The 13,360-nt window shown below is 42.4% G+C and overlaps 1 protein-coding gene across 1 annotated transcript in view; it reads right to left on the bottom strand.

Moving 5' to 3' along the window:
* Nucleotides 1-854: 854 nt before the first annotated feature.
* Nucleotides 855-13,360, bottom strand: part of LOC136172620 (death-associated protein kinase 2-like) — an 87,104-nt gene continuing 74,598 nt past the window's right edge. Inside the window, exons 6-7 of the mRNA XM_065942030.1 lie at nt 2,960-3,005; nt 855-1,320 (exon numbers count right to left, since the gene is read on the bottom strand). Of these exons, the coding sequence (XP_065798102.1) occupies nt 1,223-1,320; nt 2,960-3,005 (144 nt within the window). The 3' untranslated portion in view covers nt 855-1,222. The remainder of the gene's footprint in view (nt 1,321-2,959; nt 3,006-13,360) is intronic.

The raw sequence follows: 13,360 nt of genomic DNA, 5'->3' as shown, positions 1-13,360 counted from the left end.
GACGGAGGAGCCTGGTAGGCTGCAGTCCATGGGGTCGCACAGAGTCAGACACGACTGAAGCAACTTAACAGCAGCAGTAGCAGCAGCTTCCAATACAGGGGGTGCAGGTTCGATCACTGGTCAGCGAGCTAAGGTCCCACATGCTTTGTAACCGAAAAGCCAAAAGATAACACAGAAGCAATACTGCAACAAATTCAATAAAGACTTTAAACATGTCTACATTAAAAAAAAAAAAAAGTCTTAAAAAACAAAAACCAAATAATGTTATTTAAGAAAAAAATGGCATCAGCTCTTTGCTAACTTGAGCTTGCTTCAGGCTTGAAACCTCGAGCAGTTCTGGCCCTCTTCCCGTTTGTTTCTTATTTATAAATGTATCCAGAATTCTTCTTGAAGGAAAGCAGGTCCCAGGCCTGGTCTTAAGGACTCTTTTTAGTTCTTTTTTTTTGAAATAAATTTTTAAAATATTAATTGATTCATTCATTCATTTATGGCTGTACTGGGTCTTTATTGCTGCACATGGGCTTTCTCTAGTGGCCTCGAGCAGGGGCTACTCTTCATTGCAGTGTGCAGGCTTCTCATTGCCCTGCCTTCTCCTGTTATGGAGCACTAGCTCTAAGAGTGTGGGCTTCAGTAGTTGCAGAACACTGGCTTAGTTGGTCCATGGCATGTGGAATCTTCCCAGACCAGGGATCGAACCTGTGTCCCTGTGTTGGCAGAGGAATTCTTAACCACGAGACCACCAGGGAAGCCTTAGCTCTCCTATCTCTGATTCTACATAACAATCAGAAAATAAAGGTATGGAAGTATCTTTGAGTGTTTACACTGAAATTTACAATTAAATAAAAACATTCTAATGTGTGTACAAGAATCATCTGTTTTATTTATTTTACAGTGTACTGGTTTAAATTGAATACACTTGGGCACAGTAAATATTTTGACATGAAAAGCATCAGAACGGGCATCAGAAAAATTGCAACTCATCTTACACACAGTAACTAGAAAATATTTTTGTCTGATTATTTAAGGATTACAAATCCTGAGAATGTTAGACATTGAACAAACTAGGTACTACCTTATAATTAAATCTTGCTTGGAAATCATCATTTAAAAAAATGCTCTGAGGTACAAATCACCTATGTATTAAACATGAATTTTTTACATTTTACAAAGACTTTAAACAAATATATCAAATGATTATACTTCAGTGGCTCTAAAACAGCTATCAGTCAGGTTCCAGGACACACTGTTCCACGATTTCCCGTAAGCTGGGATTCTCCATGGCAGCCGCCACTCGCTCCTTGTCATTTATCTGCTTGTTGACTACAAAACACACACACACAAGTTAGCATAACTCTGTCAATATACAGCAACAGATACTATTTTTATTAGTTTGTTAAAATGGAATTCAACTCCTTGAAAACTTAATGCAGATATTGGCTAAATATTTGTAAGTTTTGAAAGGAAGACTTAAAGAGAAAAAAAATTTCCTGTAATTTCAGTTTTGCTTTTCCTGAATTCCATCTCTGCTGTTTTTAAGTGGTTGCCACCTTGTTTCTCTCTGTAGGCCAGAGAGTCTTTATATTAAAAAGCTTCTCAAAAAAAAAAGGGGGGGGGGGGTTCTTTACTCCCAGTTTAATACATTAACCCAGGAAGACTCCATGCTTGCACTGCAGGGGGCGCTGTAGTTCGACCCCTGGTCGGGGAACTAAGATCCCACATGCCACAGAATATGGCCAAAAAAAAAAAAAAAAAAATTCAATATAATACATTAATCCAAACTCACAAAGACAACCCCTACCCCAAGATTCCCTAACGCTTTATTCTCTGGACCTTTGATTTCAGCTTCAAACATACAGCTCTCTCCCCTGCCACCAAAGAAAAGAGGCAAAGCTCTCCTCAGAGTCTGTATGTCAAGGTTGCCAGAGCTGCACATTCTTTTTTTTCAATTATTTTTATTAGTTGGAGGCTCATTACTTCGCAACATTGCAGTGGGTTTTGTCATACATTGACATGAATCAGCCATGGAGTTACACGTATTCCCCATCCCGATCCCCCCTCCCACCTCCCCTCCCACCCGATTCCCCTGGGTCCTCCCAGTGCACCTGGCCCAAGCACCTGTCTCATGCATCCCACCTGGACCGGTGATCTGTTTCACCATAGATAATATACATGCTGTTCTCTCGAAACATTCCACCCTCGCCTTCTCCCACAGAGTCCGAAAGTCTGTTCTGTACATCTGTGTCTCTTTTTCTGTTTTGCATATAGGGTTATCATTACCATCTTTCTAAATTCCATATATATGTGTTAGGATGCTCTAATGATCTTTATCTTTCAGGCTTACTTCACTCTGTATAATGGGCTCCAGTTTCATACATCTCATTAGAACTGATTCAAATGAATTCTTTTTAACAGCTGAGTAATATTCCATGGTGTATATGTACCACAGCTTCCTTATCCATTCGTCTGCTGATGGGCATCTAGGTTGCTTCCATGTCCTGGCAATTATAAACAGTGCTGCGATGAACATTGGGGTGCACATGTCTCTTTCAGATCTGGTTTCCTCAGTGTGTATGCCCAAGAGTGGTATTGCTGGGTCATGTGGCAGTTCTATTTCCACTTTTTTAAGAAATCTCCACACTGTTTTCCATAGCGGCTGTACTAGTTTGCATTCCCACCAACAGTGTAAGAGGGTTCCCTTTTCTCCACACCCTCTCCAGCGAGCTGCACATTCTTTACAGATGTGTGGCCCCTGGACTAAACCAGTCAATATCCACAGGGCTTAATTCTAGTCCACCCAGCATTCCACTGAAAAAATTAATTTCTTCTCAAGGAAAAGCTAGTAGCTGATTTTGTACTCTTGCATATGACCCAGTAGATGCTTGGCTGGTGGAAGAACCTAATATCCAAGATAAAGTACTATATAAAGCTGTTTTCTAATAATGGTTCAAAATTTACTTACTATCTTCCTCTGTTGAGTGGGTTCCTTCAGAAATGTAGATTTTCAACTAGGAAAAAAATACATTGAAAGCAAAACATTTAGATAAGTGAGGTGGAATATACAATGAACTCCAGAGCCTAGAGATGAAAGTCCAGTCCTGTTTCCAACATCAAAGACTTGGGACACATCTTCACACTCTTTGCTAAAATGATGGCTTAAGTTACAAGGATTTTTTCTTTTTTTTTTTTTTTGGTCACATGAGGAAAGTCTACAGGGGGTATTCTCATTATTTTTTTATAAACACATACCTAGAATTTTACGCAGATGAGATCTCATACATGTTTTGCTCCAAAATCTCTCCCCTGTACTCTGCCTTTTCCTCCCAAATCATTATCTAAACTTACTCCCTGCCCCACCCCAAAAGAAAGTCACTTTAATCTAGTGTACTTTCTTCCATATTTTTCTCTATACCCATGAAATTTTTCACAACACACATACCCACCAAGGCTGGAAATTTATTTTTATTGCATATTTCATAAAAATGGGTTCACGATATACAGTTTTCAGTATCATCATTTTCTCATTTACTATTATCTTGATAAATTTATTTTCAAGTACACCACTGGTTAAGCTATCCCTCTGGGTCCCGCTGCACTCACTTGCTCAAATGAGCTAACCTACAAGAACCAGAGTTTTTGAGACAAACCCACAAAATTATTGCAAATATTGTGGTAACTAAATCATGCTATATGATAAAGATTTGTCTACTCTTCAGAGAACACTGGAGCACCTGATCTAATTCTCATATCCTTATTCACTACTGAGACAAATGTTTTTCATGATGGGGAAAAATCACAACCTATTATGGCTAAAGAGACCTTAGAGACCATCTTGATCAGTTTTCTTTAAAATCAAAACACCATATAAGTCCTGTCAATGTCATTAACAGTAAGTCTTATTGTGAACAACAAAGGAGGTGATATAAAATCAATCTATATTCATTTGTTGGTGCTGCTGTTTAGTCAGTAAGTTATATTTGACTTTTACGACGTCATAGACTGTAGAGTCATAGCCCACCAGGCCCCTCTGTCCAAGGGACTTCCCAGGCAAGAACGCTGGAGTGGGTTGCCATTTCCTTCTCCAGGAGTTCTTCCTGACCCAAGGATCAAACCCACATCTCCTGCATTGGCAGGCGGATTCTTTACCACTAAGCTACCTGGGAGACCCCATATACTCATTTACTTTGGTAATTTAGGGAAATTTGTGAAATGCCAGGCTGGATGAAGCACAAGCCGGAATCAAGATTACTGGGAGAAATATCAATAACCTCAGATAAGCAGATGACACCAGCCTAATGGCAGAAAGTGAAGAGGAACTAAAGAGTCTCTTGATGAAGGTGAAACAGGAGAGCAAAACCCTGCCTTAAAATTCAACATTCAAAAAACTAAGATCATGGCATCCAGTCCCATCACTCCATGGCACACTGCAGATGAGACCACAGATAGCCCCTCCCCACCAGGCTCCAGTGCGCCCCAGGCCCGAGTCTGTCTTCATCCGGCATTCAAGGCCCTCCCACCTCTGGCCTGCATACACTGTGCTACATCCTGGCTGATTATCATCACCCTTACCCCAACCTGCAATTCACTCTGCAAGAATGCCTTTCTGACAAGCTTCTTCCCCTCTGCTCATCACCTAGCTCCAACACTTCCCTGCTGGAACCTCTCTTGTGACGACCCCCACCCTCCCACCCCCATCAACATACAGAGCTAGTTGTTGTAGACCCAACAACTAGACCCAAGGGCCTGCATGGTATGTGGACATGCCTCTGGCAGAGAACCAACTGCACTACAATTGCCTCTTATATTTCCCCTCCCCAGTATCCGTGGCCCCACAGGGAGGATGGGGGCTTCGTCTCTCTCTTCCATTGCTCTACCCAAGAGGGGCTGCCATGTAGTAGGTGCTCAGGAATGGCTGATGGGATGCAGGTTTGAATGAACCAATGCAGTCACATGCACGTCTCTTGCACAACCTGTTTTTAGGGAATCAACATAGATAGAGACTTAGAAACTGGCTTTGAATGCCAGTTTTGCCATTTACCAGCAGTCTAACACTGGGCAAGTTACTGAAGCTCTATCAGCCTCAGACTTCTCACTTGTGAATCAGAAATAACCAAAAACCTACCTCAAGAGGGTTACTAACAGGATCAAATAAGACACATGAAGTGGCCTGTTGCTGTTGCTGTTCAGTCACTAAGTCGTGTCTGACTCTTTGTGACCCCACAGACTGCGGCACACCAGGCTTCCCTGTCTTTCACTATCTCCTGGAGTTTGCTCTCTCATGTCCTTTGAGTTGGTGATGCCATCCAAACATCTCATCCTCTGTGGCCCGCTTCTCCTCTTGCCCCCAGCTTTTCCCAGCATCAGGGTCTTTTCCAAAGTCAGCTCTTCGCATCAGGTGGTCAAAGAATTGGAGCTCAGCTGCATCATTTGTCCTTCCAGTGAACATTCAGGGTTGATTTCCTTTAGGATTGACTGGCTTGATCTCCTTGCTGTACAAAGGACTCTCAAGAGTCTTCTCCAGCACCACAGTTTGAAAGCATCAATTCTTCAGTCCTCAGCCTTATTTATGGTCCAACTCTCACATCTGTACATGACTATTGGAAAAACCATAATTTTGACTATACAGAGCTTTGTCAGCAAAGTGATGTCTCTGCTTTTCAATATGCTGTCTAGGTTTGTCATAGCTTTTCTTCCAAGGTGCAAGTGTCTTAATTTCATGGCTGCAGTCATCATCCGCAGTGACTTTGGAGCCCAAGAAAATGAAATCTGTCACTGTTTCCACTTTTTCTCCATCTATTTGCCATGAAGTGATGGGACCAGATGCCATGATCTTAGTTTTTTGAATGTTGAGTTTTCAGCCAGCTTTTTCACTCTCCTCTTTCACCTTCATCAAGAGGCTCTTTCGTTTCTCTTCACTTTCTGCCATTAGGGTGGTATCATCTGCATATCTGAGGTTATTGATATTTCTCCCAGCAATCTTGATTCTGGCTTGTGCTTCATCCAACCTAGTATTTCACATGATGTACTCTGCATATAAGTTAAATAAGCAGGGTGACAATATAGAGCCTTGATGTACTCCTTTCCCAATTTGGAACCAGTCCTTGGTTCCATGTCTGGTTCTAACTATTGCTTCTTGTCCTGAATACAGGTTTCTCGGGAGGCAGATAAGGTGGTCTGGCATTTCCTTCTCTTTAAGAATTTTCCACAGTTTTTTGTGATCCACACAAAGGCTTTAGCATAGTCAATGAAGCACAAGTAGATGTTTTTAGGAATTCCTTTGCTTTTTCAATGATCCAGTGGGTGTTGGCAACTTGACCTCTGGTTCTTTGGTCTGTGCTACACGACAACTAGCATTTGCCATGAGTTCTTCCCACACATCACCTTATTAGATCCTCAAGGCCACCCAGCTGTGAATGCCCAGTGCCTCCATCTAGCCAGGGAAGAATCTGGGTCTCAATTCAGACATTCTGAGCCCCAAGCTGTGCTTTGGGGGCCCCATCTGAGCTAGTTACCCACTGGAATCTACTGGAGACTGTGTTAAAAAAGACCAAACCAATTAAATCAACTCACTGGGAGTGAGGCTCCAGAATTGCTTTTCTAAAGCAAGTTCTGCAAGGAAGTCAAAATCAGGATGCTCAGTGTTTGGGGAACCAACATTAGAGAAGGCCTCTCTTAGACAGAATTGGGTTTGAACTCCACTTCTGCCCCAGGCTAGCTGTGTGACCTTGGCGGTTGAGTCACCACTTGGCCCCTCATCCACAAAACAGAAATATTAACATGCTACTGGGTTCTCAGGAGGCCCTAAGAGCCCTTGAGGAACCTCCCCTTTCTATACAATGGCCAGGACCATGGAACCTTTCTCATAGGGTCTGTCTTGTGGATTAAAGGAGTAGATAAACACAAGCAGAGCACTCAGAGATGAGCCTGCATGTTTACTACAGCCCTTAATAAATGGTGGCTGCACCATTACTGTTACACCACTGCCGTTACCACAACAATCAGCCTGCATATAGCACTGTCCTGTTTACAAAATGCTTTCACCTCCAGGGTCTCAGAGAGCTTAAGGTAGGCTAGAGCTGGTGCCTACTGGCTCATGAGAGACTGCTGCTAAATTTGCAGGAATTTTGTGAGCCAGGTGTTAAACTGAGCCACGTAAGAATATTGTTTTAATATTAAAAATTAAATTATGGAAATATATTTAATTAAATTATATTTAAAACACGTAAAACTTATTGCTTCTAATTACTACTACATTTTATTATCTTTTATGTTCTTGAAGTTATTTAATGCCTTTTCTCTCTGATTAGAGATCATGGTATGTTACTACATCATGGTAGGTTACTGCACCCCTCTTCCCAGTTCTAGTCAGTGTCAGCAATATTGGTACCTTGAAATTGACCACAGCAGGTATATTTACACCACAGAAACTGGCAGACAATACAAATCAGGACTTGAATTCTTGATTCTAGACTTAGGAAGTGCTAAAGATCACTTAATAACAGATTAAACTTATGTGTGCTGTGTCTCTAGCTATTATTTTGTGCTAGCAGAGAAAACTGAGGAAATATTTTTTAATATTCAGAAATTATTATCCAATTCAGCAAAGAAGCCACTCACATCACTGAAGTTGTGAAGTTCCAATGCACAAGCAGGATTCATTGCTTCACTTTCACTTTACTTATTAACATAAACAAAAATACCAACCAACAATCCTGTTGGAAACGACACTCATCTGTCTGCTGCATCCATAGGTTGGCTACAGATACAACTAACTAAGTGTTCTATGAGAATCAATTTATTTTGTGAAGTTAACAAAATAAAATGTTATATATTTTATACTTGTAAATTATATTATAAACCTTTATATCAGTAGAATTTATAGTAATCTAGTGTGTGTCTACATATATTTGTTTACTGGAGTCCAGCTATTACCAGAAAACCACTGCACAGAATCTGAATAGACTAAATTACTGTTTTACTAATTCCTAAATTTTACTAATTCCTAAACTACTAAATTCCTCACCAGTTTCCCAGGTGAGGAAACCGAGGATCAGAGAAGTTAAGTAACTGCTTCAAGGCCACACAACTACCAAGTGCTGCTGCTAGGTTTTCACTGAGGGATTTTAGTGCCAAGATACCTGCTGTCTGCACCACCGTTCACCACTTCCAGAATCAGATTCTTTCACTCCTAGTGAGATCAGCTCAGAGGGAGGGCTGATGGTGGAGATGGGAATGGAACCTAAAAGGTACTATTTGAACACATGATACTTCAGTGGAGATCAGGCCTGGGCAGGGACCCAGAGAGGAGGGCGATGGGGACCCGGCAGCAGCAGGGGTCTCTGAGCACCTAACAGTGATGACAAAAGTAACAAGGACCAAAGAGGAGGAGGGCACTGCATTTTTCTCTTAGTGTCCTCATCTCTAAAACAGGGATCATGGTATTTACTCCAAGTCAGACCAACTTCACACCCAGTGTCCTGCCCGCCCTGGGAATCTGCCCAGCCTACTGGCTGGAACACACCACCTTATTCATTCCCCTCTTGGGTTTCTCTATGCCCACCTCCTTTGATGAATCCCTTTGGAGGAAAGAGAGGAATAGGGAGAAACATGGCCTCATAGGGAGGCTAGTTAAAATTCACAGCCATCACTTGTAATGAGTGTTGGAGTTTGCAGGACCCTTTCAGAAATACTGACTTCTCCCTGGCCCCTCACTCCTCTCCCAGGTGAGGAAGTGAGGGGCAATATTATCTCCACTTTCAAGGCCAGGAAAGGTCAGCCCATGACCTGCCCAATATCCCCTAGCAGCGCTGAGACTCAAATGCAGGCTCTACCCACAATCCGCTTCTCTTTCTGCTTCCCATGTGGCCTCTTGCTGTATCTTATAGGAAGCAGTTGGCTGGTTTAATGCTCCCCATTTACCACCAAATTTCAACTCTTTCAATAATGGCTCTCCATAGTTAATTTTTTGCCACATTTGGTTTCCTTCCTCAATCATTTCGGAGCTCAGTGTCCTCACTTCACTTCTCAGATCACTCGAGGGTGGCCTCATAGTAGTTGATGAAGCAGCCAACATGCATTACTAAAGGTCCAGGCTCCCAGGCTGATACCTGGGGCTTCATGAGAGGAAGAGCTCATGGGGGCACATGCTGAGGCTGGGGCACAAACCACGCTTTGGGTATGAGGACCAGGAAACAAGGTCCATCCTTGGAACACACCCAATGGTTAAGGAAATCAGGGGAGACTTACATAGAAGTCTCAATAGCAAAATAAATCATTACAGAGCAAACGTGTGCTGCTTGAGTTGAATATAGAGTGAAAAAAGCAGGAGGGAAGATTGTAAAGGTTGTACAGTTCTCACGCACATACACACACACACTGTTCATAAAAAGCTGGAGAAGATACACCAAAAAGTTAATAGTGATTATTTTGGAGTAGGGAGTCTGTAGGCAACTTCTTTGTATGTTTCTGTATTTTCTATGACTTATTACTTTTTATAAGAGCATAAACAACCATCAATTTCATTTAAAAGATGCTTACAGAAGAACTTTGGTTCACCTCTTTCCCACATTCTTATCATTACTTCCAACTGGCTCACTCTCTCCTATTTATTCTCTCTCCTCTGCCAGGAGAATTTGCTTTTTAAATCAGAAATAGAATAATGTTTCTCTACCAATTAAAGGTCTTCCACAAATTACTGTTAATTTTTTTAAGTGTGATAATGGCATTATGGGTTGGTAAGAGACTGAATTTAATCTTGAGAGATGCTTATTGAAGTATTTAGAGTAAAGGGTCAATATAGCTAGAATTTTCTTTCAAATTATACCATAATTCTTTAAATTACATATATTTTACTATTTATTCTTAAATGTTTATTAAAGATACTTTAGACACACGTATATGTATATATAAAGCTTTTGCTCTGTGCTTAGTCTTTCAGTCGTGTCTGACTCTTTCTGACCCCATGGACTGTAGCTGCCAGGCTCCTCTGTCCATGGGGATTCTCCAGGCAAGAGTACTGGAGTGGGTTGCCATTTCCTTCTCCAGGGGATCTTCCCAACCCAGGGATCAAACCTGGGTCTCCCACATTGCAGGTGGATTCTTTACCCACTGAGCCACCAGGAAAGCCCAATGATGCTTTTATATAAATACAAATATAAAAATATATTTTTCTGTTTTAAAGAAAGAGGTAAAGCAAATGTGGCCAAATGTTGAATAGAGGAGGAAGACATAATGGTGCCCGTTGTATTCTTAGTTTCTTCAAATGCTTTGAAATGTTTTCATAATAATAATAAAAAAAATTGACAGGAAAGTCTTCCACGGCTGTGACTGCCTATACCAACTTCTTGGTCTGCCCTAAACCTTTTCAATCTCACCCTAACCTATCTTGACAGTCAAAACCGTCAAGTCTTGGACTTCCCTGGTGGTCCAGTGGTTGAGCATCTGCCTGCCAATGAGGGGGACACAGATTCGATTCCTGGTCTGGCAAGACCCCACAAGCCGCAGAGTAACTATGCACCACAACTAATGAGCCCACAAGTTGCGACTACTGAAGTTCACGTGCGAAGAGCCTGTGCTCCACCACGAGAGAAGCCACTGCAATGAGAAGCAGCTCATGCACCACAACTAGAGAGTAGACCCTGCTCGCTGCAGCTAGAGAAAGCCCATGCATAGCAACAAAGACCCAGCACAGTCAAAAATAAATAAATACAACAAATCGTTTAAAAAACTGCCAAGTCTCACCTCTGTTTTATGCTCCAAGGTTTTAGTATGGATATCATCTTACTCTTACAAGATCTACTTTCAAATGCATGCACATTTTATAGCAATTAATAGAGCACAGATTGATTTTTTAAGTATATGAGGAATAATCTATTAGAAAGAAAAAACAATGTAAACAGAAGAAAACTTAACTGTGCAAAGGACAAACTTATGGCACAGCATAGACCTTTGGATTAACTACATGTAAAAGGCATGACGCAGGCAAGTACAAAATTTGCCCTGCTAAAATCTAGTGAAACAAAAGCTGGTGACACTCAGCTTTGTTAGTGTCTCCTCACTGACTAAGTTCAAGTACTGTGTGTTAAAAACTCAGTCATGTCCCCGACTCTGCGACCCCATAGACTGTAGACCACCATGCTCTTCTGTCCATGGAATCCTCCAGGCAAGAATACTGGAGTGGGTTGCCATTCTCTTCTCCAGAAGTTCAAGTACTAGCCCTGTCATTTAATACCTGTGTGGTCTTGGACAAGTAATTTAACCTCTTTTAATCTCAAGTGCTTTATGTATAAAAAGTAAAAACACCTTTTACCTCAGTGGGTAGCCATGAGAATCAAATGAGAGGAGAGATGTGTAAGCATGCTGTACTCTAGAAAGTATCATGTACATTTAAAGCATTATTAGTGGAAATTCCCAAGTGGTCCAGTGGTTAGGACTTGCCGCTTTCACTATAGGGGCCCAGGTTCAATCTCTGGTCAGGGAACTAAGATCCCACAAGCCATACAACATGGCCAAAATCAATAAATAAAAATAAAAGCACATTGGTGAAATTCTAATAAATAAGCTCTATTAAGCTAGTACCACTAGCTTCCCAGGTGGCACTAGTGGTAAAGAACCCTCCTGCCAATGTAGGAGACTTAAGAGACATGGGTTCGGTCTCTGAGTTGGGAGGAGCCCCTGGAGAAGGAAATAGCACCCACTCCAGTATTCTTGCTGGAGAATCCCAAGGACAGAGGAGCCTGGTGGGCTATAGTCCATAGGGTTGCAAAGAGTCGACGTGACCAAAGTAACTTCGCACGCACACACGCATAGTATCATTCTTATGAAAGCTTGATGAACAGAACCAACGCATCATGAACATAAAGACAGCTCAAAAGATGATCAGGGCATAGATTTAGATTGTTGGAGTATGTTGCTCAGGAATTCACTCCTCCTAACACTGTTTATGTAAATCAAAAAGTCCCTTCACAGCTCTGGGTTCCTGGTTCATATACAATTTCATTCAGTTCTCATGGTGTGTTCTCATTGCCTAAAATACACATCAGATCTGAGAACCACCATTCATTTCTGAATTCTGAGGTTGGCTATGGGGAAGAATAGGGGAGACACACCCATACTCAGAGAGGAAACTCCCAAATCCAAAATATACAGAAAACCACACAGAAACACCCTCTGCAAGGCCTTTATTGGTATGGGGTCACATACCAAGGTGAGGTTCCTGGGTGGGGTTGAGCCACATTTTCTGGTATTCATCCTCCAGATGGTACCTTGGGTGCTACCCAGGATGAGGGCAGTCAGCCCAGCGTCACATCCAGGGCAACATCATCCACCTGCACCCCTCTACTACTCAGGCCAGCAGGCCTGTCCACGGTGGGTTTATAACACACATCAAGGTGGTGTTCATTCTGCGTAGGCAGAGAGCTTACCCATTGGAAGTGAGTGTCTCTTGGTGAGAATTGTGGTTAGCTTTTATTCCAGATGGCCTCGCCACCAGTCTCACTGCGGCCATCTACCCGTAGAGGGTGGGTTCTTGTAAGGCAGATGCCATATCATATTGATGTTTGTCACCCTGCCCTTAATGAATAATACAAACAGTCCCTCAATAAATGTCATGTCATGGAATTGAAAACTGCCCACAACCTCTTCTGCCTTTTCCAGGTGCTATCCACGTGTGCATCTGTCTTGTTAAAGCATTCATTCCTTCATTCACTCATTCATCCAACACTGAGTAACTCATGTGTCAGGCACTGCACTAGAGACAAGAGCAGAAAGTCATGCACAGGAATAAATGCTCCCAGTGGAAGTCTGTACAAGGGGAAACAGAAGCAAGGAAGCAGGCTAGCTCTTCGTTACGCTCTGGGAGATGGCAAAGCATGGGAAAGGCTTCGCAGAGGAAACGGCATTACTGTTGGACCTGGAGGATGAGCAGGAAGCCCGAGGGCAGAGAAAAGGAAGACTAGTAGCTTCCTGGATGTGCACAGCATGAACAGAGCAGGGGAGGGGAACAGAGCATGAACAGAGCAGAGGAGCCAGACAAGAAACCCCCACCAGCAACCCCACCTAACAATCACACTCAGCTCTCTACTGGGCAACTGTGAACTGCACTAGCAGGCTTTGTCAGGGAGGGGAGGGGAGACAGAGCATTTATCTGTCATCTTGGTGCCTGGGGCTCGTGTTCTGGAGTGGGGAGGGGGGATGAGGCCAGAACCGGGGCTCGGGCAGTACAAGACAGGCCTGAATGCCTTGCTAAGGATAGGTTCATTTGTCCTATGGGTGACAAGGATGCATCACAGATTTCCAGGCAATAACATGCCATGATCGGTTTTCACCAAGACTGTTTACTGTACATCAATCTTTCCATTTATCT

This window comes from Muntiacus reevesi, chromosome 7 (assembly GCF_963930625.1).
Source record: "Muntiacus reevesi chromosome 7, mMunRee1.1, whole genome shotgun sequence".
NCBI classification, from domain to species: domain Eukaryota; kingdom Metazoa; phylum Chordata; class Mammalia; order Artiodactyla; family Cervidae; genus Muntiacus; species Muntiacus reevesi.
This window is presented reverse-complemented; position numbering and strand designations above follow the sequence as displayed.